Consider the following 20,331-nt stretch of genomic DNA (forward strand, 5'->3'; position numbering starts at 1 on the left):
TTAATTATAAGATATGGAGGTTGCCACCCAATCCATCCAAGGTCAAAAGTAAAGCTGCAACAGCTAAACTCATCAAGAACTAATCTTTAAAGGCAAAGCATGGGAAAAATGAGTGGAGAGGGGCTGAAGGTCAACATACAAGAAACGTTGAAAAGGATAATAGATCACAGAATTTTGGAAGGGACCACAAGGTTCACCTAGTCCAACCCCCTGCAATGCAATGCAGGAACCTTTTGCTCAACCCACGAGCCTGTGTTTAAGAGTCTCATACCCTACCAGCTGACGTAAGCAGAAAAGAAGGGTAGGACAGAATCAGGTCAAAAAAATAGGAGTCAGAATGGACTGCCGTTGAGACAAAGTCTAACTTCTTCCTGTGAAGTGTTGGTTGAGAATGAGGGACACTTTGTAGGAAAGGATAGCAGTCTAGTGGTGGCTCCATTCAGTCCTGAGAAGATAGAGCATATGAAGCTCCCTTGCACTGAACTTGAGATACAGGATGGCCACATGGGTTTAGGGTGCAAATGATTGCAATACTACACAAATGTGATCTTGTATCTGAGGAATGGGAAGCATGTGTCCCTCCAGATGTTGTTAGACTCCCAACACCCATAAGCCCTGGTCACTGTGGTCAGGGACATTGGGAGGTGTAGCCCAACAAAATATGGAGGGTCATACATTCCCCATTCCCATTGTATCCAGACTGATGCAAACCTCCATGCTACTTCTGGAGTTGCTTAGTGCTCCTGAATCTCTGCTCCTATGTGAAATTCCCCTTGCAGTCTGTGACATGACACAACTGTTTCCCAGGCCTTGACTCTGTATCCTTTCGTTGCAGATCCCAATGATGGAGGCAGGCTCTGTGGTACGGGCTGTCTTTGACTTCTGCCCCAGTGTCTCTGAAGAGTTGCCGCTGTTTGTGGGGGATGTCATAGAAGTGTTGGCAGTCATAGACGAATTCTGGCTCCTTGGGAAGAAGGAAGGAGTCACAGGTGGGAGTCAAAAGGCCTGCGCTGGGCTCATAGGAATGGTTGGATTAGAAGCAAGCCAGCATGAAGCAAAACTCAGGGTGTGTGGGGATTAAAACTATGTAAATGCCCCCCTTCTATTTGGGAGCTTTGAATATACCAGCCAAGTACTTGGTGGCCCCAGCAGTCTCTCCAGAAGATGAGGGATAAACAACACAGTTAAGGAGTTGAGGGTCAATTTGCATTTACTAATGCACTAGAATAAGAGCTCCCTGTGTGATATGCATTTATAGTGCCATGAAGGAAATAGGCTCGATTATGAACTTGGTGAACTACACACAAACTACACACAAATGTAGATACTATACGAGCAGCCGCCACATGAAGTGGTCTGATGTGGCCTCTGTATGCAGTCATAAGGTCTTCAAAACCTTCAGCTGGAACCTATCATCTATGTCCAAAAGCTTGCTTTACTCCCTTTTCTGTTTCCTTCAACAAGCCAGCCAGTCTAATAAAAGATGTGTGTCTCAACATACTCAGGGTTCTCCTATTGTGGGATTAGCATGACAACAGGGCCCTGACCAATATAGCAGATGGCAAAGCACTGAAACCAGGAAGCCAGTTGGTGTCCTGGTTGCAGTGCTGGGTCTTCCCTTGAGAGCCACCTTTTGATCTGTGCCTTGAAAAGGCTCATTTGGTGTCTCTGCCAGTGGAAGTGCACATCTCCCCTGGCTGTGCCAGTTTTTGTCATTAGCAATTGGCCACTTGGGGAGAAGTCTCTTGCCCTCAGCCCTGGGGAAAGAAGAAGATGCAGCGCCAGTCCCTGCTCTCTCTCCCTCATCATTTCCACTGCTCTAAGCTTGTCCACTGTGGGACGCGGGTGGCGCTGTGGGTTAAACCACAGAGCCTAGGACTTGCTGATCAGAAGGTTGCGGTTCGAATCCCCGTGATGGGGTGAGCTCCCGTTGCTCGGTCCCTGCTCCTGCCAACCTAGCAGTTCGAAAGCACCTCAAAGTGCAAGTAGATAAATAGGAACCGCTCCGGCGGGAAGGTAAACGGCGTTTCCGTGCGCTGCTCTGGTTCGCCAGAAGCGGCTTAGTTATGCTGGCCACATGACCCGGAAGCTGTACGCCGGCTCCCTTGGCCAGTAAAGCGAGAGCGCCACAACCCCAGAGTCGGCCACAACTGGACCTAATGGTCAGGGGTCCCTTTACTTTTAAGCTTGTCCACATTACTGTGGCATGATCAAAGTGGCTGCTGTCTTGTCAAGGCGGCAGGATGCAGGTCACCAGAGCTTGAGAATCTCACTTCTCCTTTTGTAAATCCTTAAACTGAGCCTGAAGCAAGCTGTATAGCCGTCCAGCAACTGCCAGTGTAAATGAGACGTACCAGAGAGAGAGAATGCTTTATGGCCAGGAGAGGGTGCCATTCTCAAGCTTTCCTTTCCTTCTCCCTCAGGACTTTCGTCCTGCGTGCACCACAGGGCAAAGCTTAAAGCCGGATCTGTAGTAGTAGTCCTGTCTTGCCTCCTTCCATTGCAAAACATGGAGGTTTTGCAAGGCCTTCTTAGCTGGAGACTAACATGTCAGCATAGAGGGATTTTCATCACCTCAATTCAAAATCCTTTCAAGTTCCAGGTACATGCTGTGGAGTAATCTGTTCAATGCATTAAAATAAAATGGATCATTTCAACTTTGTTCTCAATGCTGAAGTTTAAACTGGAGTAAAATAAGGCTTATTCATTGGAGAGAAGAGGATCCTGCAGGTCTGGGATCCTACAGCTGTCTAGGTGCTAGGATGTGGCCTTTGTATTGAATGGATTCTGACATCTGGATCGGCCTCCTGGCTTACCAAGACAGGCTCCCAACTAATAATAATAATAATAATAATAATAATAATACCAGTCCATCACCATCAAGAAGTCCCAGAGTGGGTTACAGCTTAAAATTCAGTATTAAAAACAGTTAAAACAAATTACAGTCACAGGAATAGGGTGGATTCATTGAAAGAACACACATCATGATGGATGGGTCACAAATGTATCTATAAAAGATACATTTTCCAAGAAAGAACAAAACATATTAAACATATTAAACATATTAAACAAGGCCATTCAGAAAGGTTAGTTCAAATTAAATCTTACAGTTTTCTTCAGAAATCTTCATTTGGCTGGATGGAAAGGGAAAAAGTTCTTCACCCCTTTTGAGGATTCCTGTAGAACTTGAAAGCTTGCACGTGCTATTTTGTGACGTTTTGGTTGGCCTAACGAAGGGTGGTTCATTGAGAATTACAGGCCCCTGGGCTGGATCTAGACATGTCAAAGAAGCGATTCAGTTAAACGCATTGTAAACTCATACTGGAAATCCAGTTGGGAAAGACTAGACTCCACAGTGCCATCTGGTACCACGGTGTTATATTGCATATACAATGCATATAAAACTCTTTTTCTTTACCAATCTTGCTGAGTCCCTGGAAAGAGATGCTTGCATGTCCTAGAGAACAGTGGGATGTATTGGTGCAGAGGCACTTGTGTAATCTGTGTCCACGAGAACATTTTCCTGCTATTGACAGTGTGTGTGCTCTCTCTGTCTCTCATTCTAGGACAGTTTCCCAGCAGCTTTGTGGAACCCATGGAAGTTCCTGCTTTGAAACAAGGAGAAAAGCTGTTTGTTTGCACCAGCAATTTTACTTCCCAGGAGCCTGGCAGCCTCAGCTTGCAGAGAGGTACTGGTGGAATCCATTGGGTAGTCAAAGAGGGGCCTGTTCCGCCTGGTCCTTCTCTCCAAGAGCCCCCTTCCTAGTGTCTTCTTCCCCAGAACTCCGGCTACAACGTTCCAAGGGCTTTTACTGATGGCAACTGCATGCCCTGCTGGACTTGCCATGCCTGGGGTTGAGCTCTGAGCACCTAGAACAGCAAGAAAGTGCCCAGAATAGTGGCCATGGCCCACCTTTCCTGTCCCTGCGATGCCCATTGTTGGCAAGTGCCATCTAGATTGCTGTGAGCCCTTGTGGCTTTGGGGTTACTTATATCGCCTAGTGTTAGACGGGTTCTAAGCAAGGGAGTGCTGTAGGTCACACCTTAGAAATCCCCTGACTTCATATCCTTTATCCCTGCAGGAGACCTAGTGATTCTGGATGGTTCTGCGTCTTCTCCTTGGCCCCAAGGCCGAAGCTGTTTGGGAGCCAGAGGCTTCTTCCCCTCATCATGCGTGCGAGAACTCTGCCTCTCAGCCTTCGGCCCTCGATCGCCTTACGGCACCACCCTGGAGATGCCACCCTATGCCCTGGGCCAGGCCCGGGCACTGATGAGCCTCTCAGCCCAGCTGGAGGAGGAGCTAGACTTCCGGGAAGGGGATACGATTACCATTGTGGGGATCCCCGAGCCTGGATGGTTTGAAGGAGAGCTTGGGGGTCGCCAAGGTATCTTCCCTGAGGGGTTCGTAGAACTTTTGGGTCCGCTAAAAGCCAAGGTTGGTCCTGAGGAGCCCGGGACCTCAGAAATCCACAGCGTTAATGGGGTGAAAGGAACATACCTTCAGCCTGAGGAGAAGGCATGGAGTGATGGTGAGGAGTTTCTGGGGCCTTATGGGATCGCTCTCTATCAGTTCCAAGCCCTGGAGTCAGCAGAGCTGGACTTTGAGGTGGGAGACAGGATTCGGATTCTGGAAGTCCTGGAAGATGGTTGGCTGGAGGGGGAGCTTCGAGGGAGACGTGGGATCTTCCCTCACAGGTTTGTGAGGTTGGAGGAGAGCAGTCCTCCAGCTAGGGAGAAATGGGAATCTGGGTGTCTGCCAAAGGACGTGGACTCTGAGGTGGTCAGCACCCCCAAAGCAGGTCCTCCTGACATGTGGGAGGAGCCTGGACAGAGCCCGGCCTGCACTGAGGAGAAGCCTGGCCACCTTGCTGTACGTCATGAAGACCATTTGGACTCTGAGCTCAAAGAGAATGAAATGCTCAGCAGCCCAAATGAAGGCTGCCTGGAATCTTTTCCCTCAGATAGGTCAAGCTCTCCCTCGGTAGACCCTATCCAAGCCGTAAATGGAGTTTCCTTCATACCTCAGCCTGCTCTCCAGCCAAAGGGCCAACTCTGTGGTCAGGTGAGTAACGCAGAGTCCAACCAGAGCTCAAGGACCTCATGGAGCCACTCAGAGGCCTGCAAGTCCTTGGAGTGGGACAGAGAGGCTCACAGTCCTTCCCACAAGAACATGCGCTGTGAGGACTTGGCTGCTTACGTGGACATCCAGCGGCGGAAGCCCAAATCCCGCTCTTCCAGCTTCAGTGGGACACACGAGGGCCTGGACACTTGGCCTGTCTGTCGTGGTGCTCGGGCTGAGCGCCCCCAAGGGGTGCTCCATGGGGAGAGCTGTGGAGACCTCGATTCCAAACTGACAGAGCAGCTGGCTCAGTTTGAGCAGAGCCTGGCAGGCCCCATTAGCCATGGCAGCTGTGGGACCCCCCAGCACGATAGCGCCTCCCGACACTTTTCCATCCTGGATTTCAGCTCTGAGAAGGACATCGTACGCGGTTCAGTGCAACACACTCCACCGAGGAGGAAGGTGCTGCGGCCACCGCCTCCCCGGCCTAGCACCCCAGTCTCTGCCTCACTTCATTCGCCTGCAGGCCACAGCCCCAGAACTACACCTCCCTCTCAGGCTCCGCCAACCTCTGTGAGGCCGTCCAGGCCAGCGCCGCTTCCACCTCCCAGCAGCCAGAGGAGGAGCCCAGCTCCTGCCAAGCTGCAGCCAGGGAGCAAAGAGAGACAAGGCAGCAGCGACGAGCCTAGAGGTGCATCTCCGTGCCTCTTCCTGCTGAATCGTATCCAGGAACTGGAGCGAGAACTGGATGTTTACAGCAAGACCCGTGCAGAGCTCAGCACAATGCTGGAGCAGCCACAGGGTGGGCTTGGGCGAGCGGAGACTTTGGAAAACCTGGAGTTTTGCGACTGCAAAATGTCCAGACTGCACTTGGAACTGCAAGAGCTGAAAGGTAAGTACAGATCAGTTCTGCATTTATCAGTTCTGACGTGTAGAATGCTATGTAATTCGCTACCCTTCTCAAATTCTTTGAGTGAATAAAGGATTGGGCAAATTTGCTTGCGTGTGGACAGTGTCATCATATAGTTTAGCTGCTAGGTGGCACTGGACTTACTGGTACCTGGGTGGAGTCAGGAGCTTTCATTTTGCTGTTTTTCTCTTGTTGGAGAGAGAGGATAGATTTCTTGCCCAGGTTCCTGGCTGATGTTTCCTCTAAGCCTCCCACAATTGCATGATTATTGTCCCCCAGGTCCCACCCCCTTGTTCCTCGTGTTCTCTGGCCTGTCCTGTACTTGGGTTCTGCACCTGCTCAGACGTCATTTTGGAACATTCTGCCACTGGACTAGCATTTTGACAGGCAGTTTGCTCCTAAACTCAGTGCATATGCTCAAGGATGTGTAGCTTCCCTCTTCTCACACAGTTCCTGCAGAGGTAGCATAGTAAGAATGGTCTTTCTCCTTGCTTGAGCTAGACAACAAAAAAGAATACACACACACACACATATATATATACAGTATGTATATATATATATATATGTATGTATATATATATATATATACAGTATGTGTATATATATATATATATATATATATATATATATATATGGAGGTTTTGGTGTCCTCGGGTATCTTCCCGTGTAAAAGTTGGGGTGTCTAGGCGACGTTTCGACGAGGTCTCACTCGTCATCTTCAGGCTGGTGCTTTCGGCTTCTTGTTACTGGAACAGAGCAGGATCTCAGTGTTTGAGTTCCTATAAATACTGTTGAGGAGGTGTGGCCTCCAATGTTATGGGCAGAGAGGAAGTTCCCAGGCTAGTGTGCCTTTTCTTCTTTTGTTCCTTAATTGCTTGAGGGATATCTTGAGTGATTTCTTGAGTGATATCCTGAGTACCACTTAGGTGGGTCATTAGGTGTGGATTAGTTGCTAAAGCCTTTGTGTCTTGACCTCTTGAACTTTGTGAAGAGTTTTTCTGAGAAGATGGGTGTACTACATTTAGTTGTGCTCTGGCTTGGCTTCGTGTATAGGGGCGAGCTGTGGTTTTGTGGCCTGTGCCAGCCAGATCTGTGTAGGGATTGCAGGGGGGTGCAGCATCCGGAGGTGCCACCATGGTTTGGCTACTGGATGGTGTCTGTAATTTATCTGTGGAGAGGGTCTGGGTTTGGGTCTGGTGTGGTTGATTGGTGATGGCGTTCTGTGTGCCTCTGGATCTGGTGTCAGTTTTTGTGGGGAGGGCTAATTTCCAGATGTCTGGCAAGCGGGATGTGTCGTCACGCTTGTTCATGTTGTGAGGGTGTTTCTCTATCTCGATGGCTTCCATGATTATTCTCTTGTGGTGATGTTCCATGTTAGAGAGCAATTTGGAATCTGCAAAATTAATTTCGTGTCCTGTTTCTTTCATGTGTTGGAAGAGAGAGGAAGTTTTTTCTTCTTTTTTGACGGCATTCTTGTGTTCTGCGATACGTGCATTTATTCGTCTGTTTGTTTGTCCAATGTACGTGGCTGGGCAGATCCACACCTAATGACCCACCTAAGTGGTACTCAGGATATCACTCAAGAAATCACTCAAGATATCCCTCAAGCAATTAAGGAACAAAAGAAGAAAAGGCACACTAGCCTGGGAACTTCCTCTCTGCCCATAACATTGGAGGCCACACCTCCTCAACAGTATTTATAGGAACTCAAACACTGAGATCCTGCTCTGTTCCAGTAACAAGAAGCCGAAAGCACCAGCCTGAAGATGACGAGTGAGACCTCGTCGAAACGTCGCCTAGACACCCCAACTTTTACACGGGAAGATACCCGAGGACACCAAAACCTGCATTCCTGTACCCGTGAAAATCTACGAAAGCATATATATATATATATATATATATATATATATATATATATATATTCTTGACTGTTTTTATTTTATTATTACATTTATACCTCACTTTTCCTCCAAGGAGCTCAAAGTGGCATACGTAGTCCTCCCCCTCCATTTTATCCTTGCAACAATTCTATAAGGTAGGTTAGGCTGAGAGATTGTGACTGGACCAGTGTCACCCAGTAAGCTTCATGGTCAAGTAGGGACTAGAACCCTGGTCTCCCAGTTCCTAGTCTGACACTCTAACCACTACAACACACTCATTCTCCAAAATACCAGTTTTGTCTTTTGCTTCCCTCCATTACTTGGCCACCCACCTCAGGGCACCTCTGCCACCTTTTCTCAGGACCTGTAGTCCTGCAGGTATCTCCTTTCCACAGGCGTTACTCCACTTGAATGAGTAAACAGCCTCGCTGACAGACACAGCCTGTGTCAGCTGTTCTGAGGTGAAAGGCAAAACATGCCAGCACCATAGGCGGTTTACAAAACAGGGCCACCAAAATCAAAAAGTTTGTCTCAAGGATGCTTCTCTAGGAAGAAGCAGGATGCTGAAGTGGAGTCCTGTGCATTTTCTTGTCCTCACTCTTGTCCTGCTGACGGCATTGCTTTTATTCTCTTTTTGTGAGGAGGGGTCAGAGAGAACTGGAAAAACAGGATTGAGTTATATGTGAAAAAATGTGCTGAGGATATCATAGTAGTCTTGGTAAAATATGGGCAGGGATCCAAGGGGTGTGGCTGGTAATTGTGTTTCATGACCCTTGAAATCCCTCCCCAGATTTCTCCCTCCCTCCTTTTCTCTAATTAGCAAAAACTGCCAACATGGTTTCAGATTCTTCTCTGCATTCTTTTGGAATGAAAACTATTGGTTGCTGAGGCTACCAGGTTCCTGCACAAGCTGTTGAAGTCTGCTGGACTAGCTTTTTTGTCCCTTGATATTTCTCATGCAAATTCCTAGATGCTTGCAGTATATTTCTCAAGTTACCGGGACTGAATCTGTGAAATAGTTTCTTGACTAGGGGCAAATACTTTTGACCTGAAATGTGAACCCTATTGGAGCCTGGGGCTCTAAAATCATTGGTTTCTCCAGGCTCTCATGGATCAAACAATACAGTCTTGTGATGTATGTGTGGAATCAGAACAGCTTCAAATTGTGTGCGTTTTTGTGCATTCTTGAGCGACCCAGGGTGGCTGTATATATATTGATTTTATTTATATACAAGTTGGCTGTATATTTATTGATTTTATTTATTTAAGGTATTCATGCACCATTTAATCCTTAGCATTTCTAAGTGGTGTCCATAAAAATAAACCATACAGAAAATAAAGCAGTAAAACACAGAGCACTACCTTTAAAAACCAAGGATGGCTTTGTTTCTCCCACAAGCAGATCAGAGGTAGCCCAGGTGGGTCCAGCCTATAGTTCCCCAGTGCCTGCATGTCCCCCTTTTCCTTTGCCCCAGGGAAGCACTCCTGGGGTGTGGCCACTTAAGCCACAGGCTTTCTGTTTCCCTGTGTTAAGGAGCCCTGAGAGGGAGGGAGGGAGGGAGGGAGGGAGAGGTCACTGGCTGCTGCCTTCAGCATTGGAAAGCAGAGAAGCCGGTTTGGGCAGGGAACTTGTCCAATCCACAGCTCTCATCTGTGGGACTCTGGTTATTCATTACTTGCCAGCAGGTGGGTGAGGCTGTCTGGACTTGCTGCCTATTGGGTACGAAGGTTATGCTGCTTCTCTGTCCCTGGTGTTTAGTCAGCAGAGTCCCAGGGTGAGGTGTGGGGAGAGCTGGGGGGGTGGATGTCGCCAAGAAGCTGAACCCTGGGGAAGGGGGTGGGGGCATGCCAAGAGGAACATGTGCACCTACCCCGAGGCAAGGAGCCTCTGGTTCCCCAGCTGGGAGTATGAGGACTACAATTCCACCGCCAGGAAAGGAGATGGTGCCAGAGGAACTGGCCAGAATGGTGATTGTGACTGGGACAACAAGCGCAGGAGCAGAGAACTGTATGGCACCACCAGGCCAGTGGGCAGAGCCTGTGGTCACTTCAGGAAGGGGGAGATCTGGTACAGAGACCACGAAATGGCCAGAGTCTGCAGGGACTGTGGGGAGGAAGGTGGACAATATACCGACTGGAGGAGGAGAACCAGGAACAAGCTGTACAAGGAGCAGGAGGCAGTAGGCAATGGTCACCTGGAAGAAGCTGGCTACTACACAGACAGTGAGAAAGCCACCCGAGCAGCCTGCAGGAAGCCCTATAACTGGTATCAAGATGGCTTTTACATGGATGCTGGCATCAAAGCCTTGAGGAACGTGGATGCTTGGGGTGCAAACAACTGGAGACAAAGTGGTAGCGACGATGACTATGGGAAGGGAGATGGTTGGTGCACAGCTGACCAATGCTTGGATGCGGACTTTAAGAAGGCAGGTGACAGGTACATGGAGCACAGCAGAACACATCGGAAATGTCAGGAGGAGGAGGAGGAGGAGAGGCGGTATGTGCTGCATGGAGACCTCCTTCACGATGCCCAGAATTCTGGGAGGACATTTGAGAACAGCACTGTGGATTGTAGAAACATCTCTGGCGGTCCAAAAGACCAAGTGTCCTGGCTGTTAGGATGCGAGCGCAGCAGTGTGGGGTTGGCGCCTGCCTGTGAAATGGCCAAGCCACGTAATGTGGTGGACAAGGACTCTGGCGCAGCGGAAACTGTGACTGGCCAGTCTGGAGCACCGGGACTGCAGGTGTGGAGAGGTGGATGTCCAAGGACACGCACAGGGCGGTCAGACTGGAGCCTGGACTGGGAGGGTGAAGCCTGGCAGCGGAACAGCTTGTACCGGCGCACGGCACCCAGCGCCTTGAGGCACCACGTCAAAGGTAGGTTGGACAGGGAAAGGTGTGGTGGTGATAAGGCTACCTGTGCTTGGCTTTCCACACCTTTTCCGGTCAGCCAGCCCCATGTGAACAGCAGGGCTTTGGATCACAGCCAGCTGCCTTGTATGGTATCAGGCCATTGGTCCATCTAGTGCAGTATTGTCCACACTGACCAGCAGTGGCTCTCCAGGGTTGCAGGGAGAGATCTTGCCCATCCCTACCTGAAGATGTCAAGGATTGAACCTGAGATCTTCTGCAGGTGTTCTGTCATTGAGCTACAGCCCTTCCCTACAGCAGCACTTGCAAAGAAAACACCTGTTATGTCAATCATCTGGGATATTATGAAGGTTAATTGTTGTTTTCTCAGTGTGTGCTAATTGACAGCCTTCTCCTAAGGCTCTCCTTTGTGGCTGTGCCTTGTTTTTCCCCTCTTGGGCTGGGCATTTGCCAGTCAAGTCCCTTCTGCCAGGAATGTTTGTGCCGTTTTGTTAGGTTTGCAATGCGCTGTTGCCCTGCCAGGGGCTCCCTGCTATGCTCCCTGCCCAGTTGTGAGCCTGGCTTCCTAGATGCTCAGGTTTCAAGCACAGGGTTCGATCCTAGGCAGCTCTTTGAAACCAGCCTTTGCATCTCTGTTATGCTGTTATGTGGTGCAAGAGTTACTGCAAAGCTTGTAAGCAGCTCCTACTAGGGCAAGTGCAAACATGGCCATACAGCACTGAGAAACCAAGGGATGGATTGTGCACTTTCCTGGAATTTTGTGGAGTGACACTCGTGTGCAATTCCAGGAAAGTGCAGAATATGTCCGAGTGGGACACTTGCTGCAAAAGGTCTTGCTTTAGCGTCCCTTGGTTTCTCAGTGCTGTGGTGGCCATGTTTGCACTTGCCCTAGTAGGAGTGGCTTACAGGCTTTGCAGTAACTCTTGCATATTTGGGCTAGCCATTTCTGGAACATGGAAAGCTGCCTTCTGCTGAATCCGACCATTGGGTCCATCCAGCTCAGTATTCTCTACTGACCAGCTGCAGCTCTGTAAGATTTCAGGCATGGGTCTCTCCCAGCCTTAGCTGGAGATGTTGTGGATTGAGCCTGGGACTTCCTCCATGCACAAGAGATACTCTACCCCTGAACTACAGCCCTTCCTCATTTTGGTGTGGTTAGTTTGTATTCCTTATGAAAGGTGACTGAATTGCAGTGGGACACATTTTCTGTCGGGTTCTACTCCGCATCTCAAGCTAGCAGCATCTTACAGCTTCTGTGGAAGTTGCCTCAGGTCAAGCAAGGTTATTGTTTTTTCCTGTGTTCAAAAGCGGCAGGAACCACCCAGTTGTGTTCTTCAGCAATTATGCTGAAATGTGGGGTGTATGTGGAGTGTTGCAAATGAATGTTGTTGCTATTATAGCACCATCAGTGTGCATAGTGCTTAACTTTAGCAAAAGGGAGGCTCTTTCCCTCTGGGTTTGCACATCCGTCACCCTCCCCAGCAGACTCCTTTTGGCCTTTAGAGTAGCAAGACAAAACTTGGCACAGTGGAAAACTGGTGGGGCAGGCTTGTTGACTGCCGCTGCTGCTGCTGCTGCTAGTGGGAGCCTCTGCTGCTCAGTCTTCCTGCAGCCTTGTCATCAGCTGGACCCTGGGCTAGAAAAGGGAAAGCAGAATTACCGGTAGTTGTCATCAGGCAAAGCCACTTCCAGCCTGCCCAGGAGGTGGGGTTGCGGGCTTCATGCCCACCCCCACGTGAGCGGGGGCTGGTTTCAGCCCCCACGAGAACAAGGGAATCCCGGCCGCGTCTGCCCCCCAGCCAGCCAATCGGCTGGCTGGGGGGGCATGGCCTGCCCTATTTAGGGCCGGCACGGAGGGTCATCAGGCAATTGATAATTTGTACTAATAAACAGATTATCCCTGTAGGGGACGCGGGTGGCGCTGTGGGTAAAAGCCTCAGTGCCTAGGGCTTGCCGATTGAAAGGTCGGCGGTTCGAATCCCCGCGGCGGGGTGCGCTCCTGCTGCTCGGTCCCAGCGCCTGCCAACCTAGCAGTTCGAAAGCACCCCCGGGTGCAAGTAGGGACTGCTTACCAGCGGGAAGGTAAACGGTGTTCCGCGTGCTGCGCTGGCCTGCCAGATGCAGCTTTGTCACGCTGGCCACGTGACCCGGAAGTGTCTCCGGACAGCGCTGGCCCCCGGCCTCTTGAGTGAGATGGGCGCACAACCCTAGAGTCTGTCAAGACTGACCCGTACGGGCAGGGGTACCTTTACCTTTACCTTTTTACTAATAAACAAGAAACCTGAGCTAAGATATCCCAAATTCAGCTGAAATCCCAGATTTAAAAAACTGAATTTTGCATGCAACTGTATACATATTAAGCAACTTTACTTATTGGGGTTCATTTATAATGCTTCTGCTAGTCACCGGGGAGTGCTAAATAGCTACAGATAAAAAGTTTATTTTTACCTGGACCTTCAACCTTGCCTTTGCAGGACTTTAGATGTCTGTGGCCTCTTCCAGTGGGTGGGATGTCTTTGTTAGTACTATTTTGTAGAAAGCTTTGAGACAATGACAACAACAACAACTTCTTAATATGAAGGACATAGAAGTCCCAGTCACTGACTACTTAAAGTTTTACTTGATGCTCCTTCCCTCTGTTCAGGCACAGGAAAATTTATTTTTAGCAGCCTTAATGTCTAGAAAATGCCTTTCCAAAAAACCTAACTTTAAAGGATGATGGAAGTAATCAGGGTGTTAAATTTGGTGGCTAAACCAAATTCTGTACTTTGCAGAATAAGCACAGACCTTGCTATCCTGGAGAATCTCTAGGGAGTAAAGCCGGTGGCTGTAGCAGGGAAGAGGGGGCTGCAGATGGAGTCCGGTGGCTGGTGCTGAGCTCAGCAGATAAGGAACCCACAGTAAACAGCGTGGAGATTCTGTGTATGGTTGGTGGATGCAATAATATGTGGCATTTGTTTGATATGCTGCAGACGCTGTAGAGTAGACCTGTCATATGCACCTTTGGTCCGGGCAGGGCTGGGTACCACTTAATCACATGAACTTTGACTCCTGACATTCTTCAGAAAACAGACACACTTACAAGAGAGTCTGCAATACACTAATTAGAGCAGTGCAAATAAGGATGCCGGAAAACTTAAGTCCCTAAGCCAAGCTTAAGGAACTTTTGGCCCTCCAGATGTTGCTGAACTACAACTCCCATCAGGTCCAACTAGCATGGCCAATGGCCAGGGATGATGAGAACTGCAGTTCAGCGACATCTGGAGGGTCAAAGGTTTCCCACACTTGTCAAATATCTCTTTCCCCCCATCCATTCAACCCTCCCACTGAACAAATATGTAGAAAACAAGACTGCTGAATGTCTGGTGTCCAGGCTTGATTAATGCTGTATGTAAACACGTGGGTTGGATACACTTTGGGGACTACAGCTTCCTGGTATGTATTTAGCTTCCAAATGTTATGTGTGCTCCCTGAGAGAAACACAGTGGATAAGTGACATAAGTGGCTATTTACATGGCGAGTCTGTCTGTCTTGCTGATTAAGTTACATTTGTATAATGCACCTTTCCCTGCTGATCTGAGCAATTGAGGAGAGCTGGTCATGTTACAAAGGCCTAATCAGGCTGTAGGGATCATAGTTTAGATGATGGTGCTTGGTTGTGAGAACCCCAAGAGTACACTCAAATGCACATCATTTAGACAGTGTGAAGCCTACTCAACACATTTTGTTCAATCTTGTACAATCTTCTCTCCAGGATTAAGCTCAGTTGCTGCAAGAGCTGGGTGGGCATTTTGCTAATTAGCTGGAACTTATGACCTCACAAGCCCACCTTCCCGTAATTCCCTTCCTGGAGCAGCTTTTCAGCTTTTAAAAAATGGGGAGGGTGGTGAGAGTTACGAGGGAAATGAAGTTTTAATTGCATAAATATACAAAAGATGCTTTAGCAAAAAATAAAGGCAAATAGCCTCACTGGAGACACAGGAAGAAGAGGTGCAAGTAAGGAGGTCTCAGGGTGTCATTTCTTCTGCATTTTGAAACAAACAAATTCTGACTTGCACTTCCATAGGCAGATAATACAATTCTTCTGTTTTATTGCATTTCTCCAAATTCAATGATGCGGTCCTCTGATTTTGGATAAAATACATAGTGAAGCATGCATTTTAACATGGAATGTGTACTAAAATACCTATTTTGTGAGGGAAATGCATTCAGAAATAATGCACATTTTTGTGTGTAATAATAATAATCATCATCATCACAGATTGACATGGAAATGGGACAGACTTGTGAAAAAATATGTGCTACAGACACAGACAAGAAATAGATGCATCCCTCACTTGGTACCATGCCAATGATTGAATCAGTATTTGAGTTGCTGATATGTCTGCCTATCAATTGCTTTATGAATGCAGGAGGGACGCCAGCCTGGCTCAGTAGGAGAAAAATCCATGCTAAGTCTGTTTTTTGTTTGTTTGTTTCTTAAAAGTTTGTGTATGCATTTAAAAAAGCCAGGAGGAAAGGGCTTGCGTCCTGTCTTGCTTAGAAAGAAGTTATTCAAAAGGGAATTGGTGGTTTTGCCTGTCAGCAGCCCATCTTCTCCATCTCTGTCTCTGCTTTGACGATCAGTTATAGTAAGAAAGTAGTCAGAAAACTAGCTTCAGGCTGCATGATGACCTCAGCCTTGGCTTCAGGCTACAAAAAGGCAGAGGCCAGCCTCGTTGCCAAGATTTGCCATGTCATGCATTTTGTTGAGGACTCACATACATATGCTGCATGCTTGAGGTATCAGAACCGTGGTAGGATACAGAGAGTGTAAGGGCTTCACTAGCGGAACTGATCTTTCCCCATCTCTCATCTCCCTTGCAGTGCACCCCCCAAAAAAACTCAACTCTGGAAGGTTGAGGGGCACTGGAGAAGATTTGGGGGGCACATTGGGGGAGGAGAGGAAATGTAGCTGCTGCTGCTGCTCCAGTGCTGGCTCTGCTCTATATACAGCCCTCTATGTTTCATGCTAGGTATATCCCATTGTGAGAAGCACTACATATCTATCTAGCTAGCCTTCCCTTTAGCTTTTCCCTGCCATGCCACCCAGCACGTTCCAGAACCACCAGAGTTATCTTGATTTTCTTTAAGCAAGCAACTTGGTATCTGCAGCCTGAAGTACAGTTCTCACCCTTCCGATGTTTGCAAAGTGTTTAGGCACTTCTTAGTCATCCATTGCTGGAGGAAAAATGCAGAAATGGTGATTGGTTCTCCCCGTGAGCAAATGGGTGCAGCCCTTATCGGTCCTTGCTAGACTAGCTAGTGGAAGTTGGCGGTTTTAATCTTTTCTCAACTAAAGTTTAATCCTTCCTTAGCTGTCTGTCCATCTGGCTCCACATTGTTTATATTTTTCTGTAACACTTCACTAGTCCAGCCTGGCTACAAAAGGCCCAAAGAGGTTAATGAATATAATGCTTAAGTATAATGCTAAGTTCTCTCACTTCCTGAAACAAATCAGAAATCCAGAGGCAAGGTTACAGGGTTTAGTTTTCTTTGGAGGCTTATGCTGTCTGTGATCTCTTTATATACTAATATACAAGCACAGGTTTTGTAAACAGAGAAGCAGGCTCCTCAAAACAGGCTGCCCAACTACTAATCCCGCATCAGGCTCTAAGAACAAATGTGTGGACCCCTGCAGCTTTCACAGTAGTTTCCATCCAGCTGAACTCCAGCTTTAACTGACTTTGTCTTTCCCATATTCAGACATTGCTTCTCCCACTCTCAGAAGGGTCTCCCCTTCCAAAGTCTGAGGAGAGAGTGTTCCAGTCGACAAGGAACATTCTTTTGTTGAAAGTCCCTGACTATCCATTAGGTTCAAGGGTAGTGAACCTGTGACCCTCCAAATGTTGTTCAACAACAACTATTATTCCTACCTATTGGGTCTGATGAGAGTCTAATAACATCTGGAGGTCCACATGTTCCCTAGCCCTGTTTTAGCTGTCTGGTGATAGACCTGCTCACAGTAATCAAGGCAACCAAACTCATAAACATAATGGTGCAGGAAGTGCTCAGGGCTTTGGTTACTGCTCAGTGTTTAGATTAATGTCAGTCGATGCCAGGTGAGAATGTGGACATAGCCTATGAATAAGTTGGGGTGATTCACCCAGATGTTGAAAAACATAGGGGACAATATCAAACCTTGTTGTCATGATACACCATGAAGCATATCAGCAATCTACCAGTTATGCCACCTGGAACTTTTTCCTTGTTTTTTTAATGATTCAACTCTCCATGACATGAATAACTCAGTGAGTTTCAGAGTTGCCGTAAGGTGATTGTGTTGTGTCATTTAGCTCCATGAGTTTTTGGATGAAACTGGTTATCTAGAGCAAGCGTGGGCAACCTGTGACCCCCGGCTTAATTTCATGTAAGTGGCAAGAAGAGTGGGTAATGGGGGGAAAGGAGTGGCAGAGAGAGAGAGAGAGAACAGGTGCCCCATCCACCTTTGGTTGTGCCCCTACACACTACCAGTATAAAGCCCCTGGCAGATGTGCAGCCCAATGCAGCCCATTGACAGGGAAGAGCAAGAGGCTTCCCATCTCCGATGGCTTCTAGATACTGTCCAGTTGACCCATGCAGGGCCTTTTGGTGGTCGTTCCCCTTTTGTGGAATCCCCTCCCGAATGCATTTCAAACCTTGCAAAACAGTTAAAAACACCCAAAACATTTTGAATATCTGAAAACATTTAAAACCAATAAAATGCAGTTAGGAGGAAGGGCAAGATACAAATGTAATAAACAACTAAGTCCATGTTTGGTCTCGAAATCTCCTTGGTCATTTTGTTGGATCTTCTAGGCTTAGAAATAGACAGGGGGAATATAAAACTGTTGATTCCTCTCCATCTCTCAGCTGCTTTCAGAGACCACTTACATTGGACTTTGGGGTTGTTTTTAATTATCTGGCTCATGGGCTGTCTGACAAGATTGGGAACTTTGCTGTGGTTCTGTTTCTACTTATCAGGCAGGTCCCAGATGATAGTGTTGAGTGACTGCTGCTCTGCCCAGCGGTACTTATTTTGAGAATTCCAGCCTTTGTGTCCCTCTTGGCTTTGAACATCTACATGAAGCTGCTGGGAGGAGGAGCCAGGAGATTTGGAGTGAACCTGAGGCCTTCCAGGTGTGGCTGAACTTCCCATAATTCCCAGTGGTTCGCCATGCTGACTGAGGCTGGGTGTTTGAGGCCAGTGACATCAGGAGCTGAACTTCCTTCCTGAATGTGGATGGTGAGGACTGTCTGACTGGTGCAGGGAAGGAGAGGGAGTGGGTCACAGAACAGAATATTCTGGAAAAGGGTGTGCCTGGCTGTTTGGAACCCTGGAGCATTTTGGAATGCCTTCTTTCGTTCCAGGTCCCACATGTGTTCTCATGAATTTATTACCCCAGTATCTGAGGCAGGAGGCTCTTGAGTCACAGACCAGGGTGCCAGCTTCAGCTACGGTATTTATCAATTGTCTAGTTCTTCTACATGCCTCCCACTGTAATCTCCTGAGGCTGTTTTGTTTTTTGCTTTCTCTTCTATTTTGCTCCACTGCTGCAAGGCAACAAAGCAGCGAAGTCTGAAACAGAAACTTGCTTTCATTTGGAAATGGCGGCAGCTTGTGTGTCACACCAATGGAATGTCCTCTGTCCTCTGGGTCATGGTTTCCATGTGCTGGCCAGATGCCCTGGGAGTTACTTTCTGCAGAGGCAGCAGCAGTTACTGTGCTGGGCTGCCACGTTGTTTCTGGGTACTTACGCACCACACAGCCTCGTTGCGCATTCCAGCAGCGGCCACACCTTCTTGGCCTGGATTTCGCAAACAATGCACCTGCTATTGGATGCTTGAAAAAAGGAGGGAGGTGAGTGAGAAGAGGGTGGGCAGGGCAGTCAGTCAGTGGCTGAGGCAGCAACAACAGGGGGCTGCTCCTGCTTGGGCCTCTGAGGAGCCCTGTTTGTGCTCCCCACCCCCAAAGGCAACATCTTCTTGTCTGGGCCAGGAGACTCCATCAGCTTTTTGTTTAGCCAGTGAAATCTTTCCTAGGTTCTTCCGGTAAAAGGGATCTGCTTTGTTTTCTGCTGCCTTGTTTTCTGGCAAAATACCTGTGCCATCAAGGAAATATATTGTGCAATGATGAGCAAAACTGCATCTGTTTATTAAGCATGCATCCTGATTTGCAAGGAGACTAGACGATGTTGGCTCTCCATTCTGATTTGTTCACAGGGAGGTTAGATGATGTTGTATCAAGCAACATCCACACTTGTCCACGCTTTCCAGCTCATGTTTCTGTCACTTTGCTTATTGCAAGTCTGCTCTTTGGGGGAAGGGGTTTTGTTGCACAGTACTGTATGTGATTGAACCCTGTCCAAAAATAGTGATAGCTCAGAAGCACCCTGTCATACAGCCATCAAAGGCACCAGTCAGCCAGATGAAAGGCAACTTGGAGGTGTGCTCTCCCTCTTGAACATGTGAAATATCTTGGGGCTTGGAAGGAGAAACCCTGCAGTTCTATGTGTGGCATTGACACACATGCACCCAGGTTATTGCTAGGCACTTATAGTGTAAGGCATAGACCCGTAACACAAATTTGTACACATTTATATGTACAGTAAAATTAAGGAAGTGAGTGGCTGGAGTCTCACCATTACTGTCCTCTGCTACACACCCCAGCTACTCTCTAAGTAAGTTTTTAAGAGGGGAGAGGACAGGAGAGATGAGCCTGCTGCAAAATACCTGGGGTTTGGGCTCCCTGAGCCAGCCACTAACCCTGGACATCTCAGTTGGTTAGAATGTTGTGCTGATAATGCCAAGATTGCAGCTTCAATCCCCATATGGAACAGCTGCATATTGCTGCATTGCAGGCAGTCGGACTAGAATGGTCCTCAAGATCCCTTCCAACTGTACAACTCTACAATTCTATGATTCTATGTCAATGTCCCTGGGCCCTTTTGAGGAGAGGATTGTGGCTCTTCCTCCACAGCTACTGAAAATCTTTCTGAGGACCTTGTGGTGCACAGAGTTATTTTGCCTATCTGTGCCGCTCCTCCGCTCCTCCTACGATCGCCCAGATGTAGAGAACAGTTTTAGCTATTGCTGGAGAGCTAGCACTGATCTTATCATGCAGATAGTAACTGTACCAGAGAAGCATGATGGAGGGGCTGCAACTCTGGATGGAATTTAGTGCCTCCCAGGCGAAGAGCCCAGATATCACGAGGCCTCTGGGACGACAGAACCAAAGAGCAGCCCGCTCTGGTCCCATCTATCAGCCCAAGGGCTGCTGGGTTGTGTGAGCTTGGGAGCACATGTGTATTATTGCAAGCTGTTGTAAGCCACCTTGAGAACTGTTTGACTGAAAGGCAGGGTGCAAATCTTCAGACTTAGTATCTCGACCCCTTATTTTGAAGCTATGGAAACAGGCCCAGGAGTGGTGGGAGATGCAAGGTTTGGTGCAGGTAAGCGAGTTGCTGAGCAAGTGAGGAGCAGTCCATGGGTGAACAATGCGCTTGTGTAAAGCACACTGTAGCACTGTGATGCCTCAGTGCCTTGCGAATTCTGCCCTTTTGGGATGGCCTTCTTCCAGCCCTTTGTCATAC

General features: G+C 48.1%; 1 protein-coding gene across 3 annotated transcripts in view; it reads left to right on the forward strand.

Annotated features, from left to right (window-relative positions):
• DNMBP (dynamin binding protein) overlaps positions 1 to 20,331 on the forward strand; it is a 49,892-nt gene that overhangs the window by 14,217 nt on the left and 15,344 nt on the right. Inside the window, exons 2-4 of one of the 3 annotated variants that reach the window (XM_028730615.2) lie at positions 836 to 989; positions 3,567 to 3,689; positions 4,083 to 5,951. In XM_028730615.2, coding sequence (XP_028586448.2) covers positions 842 to 989; positions 3,567 to 3,689; positions 4,083 to 5,951 — 2,140 coding nt within the window. In that variant the 5' untranslated portion in view covers positions 836 to 841. Of the gene's footprint in view, positions 1 to 835; positions 1,067 to 3,566; positions 3,690 to 4,082; positions 5,952 to 20,331 lie in introns of those variants that run through there. The other 2 variants (XM_077930123.1, XM_077930124.1) reach the window with 2 other exon arrangements.

The sequence above is a fragment of the Podarcis muralis genome, chromosome 6, assembly GCF_964188315.1.
Source record: "Podarcis muralis chromosome 6, rPodMur119.hap1.1, whole genome shotgun sequence".
NCBI classification, from domain to species: Eukaryota; Metazoa; Chordata; class Lepidosauria; order Squamata; family Lacertidae; genus Podarcis; species Podarcis muralis.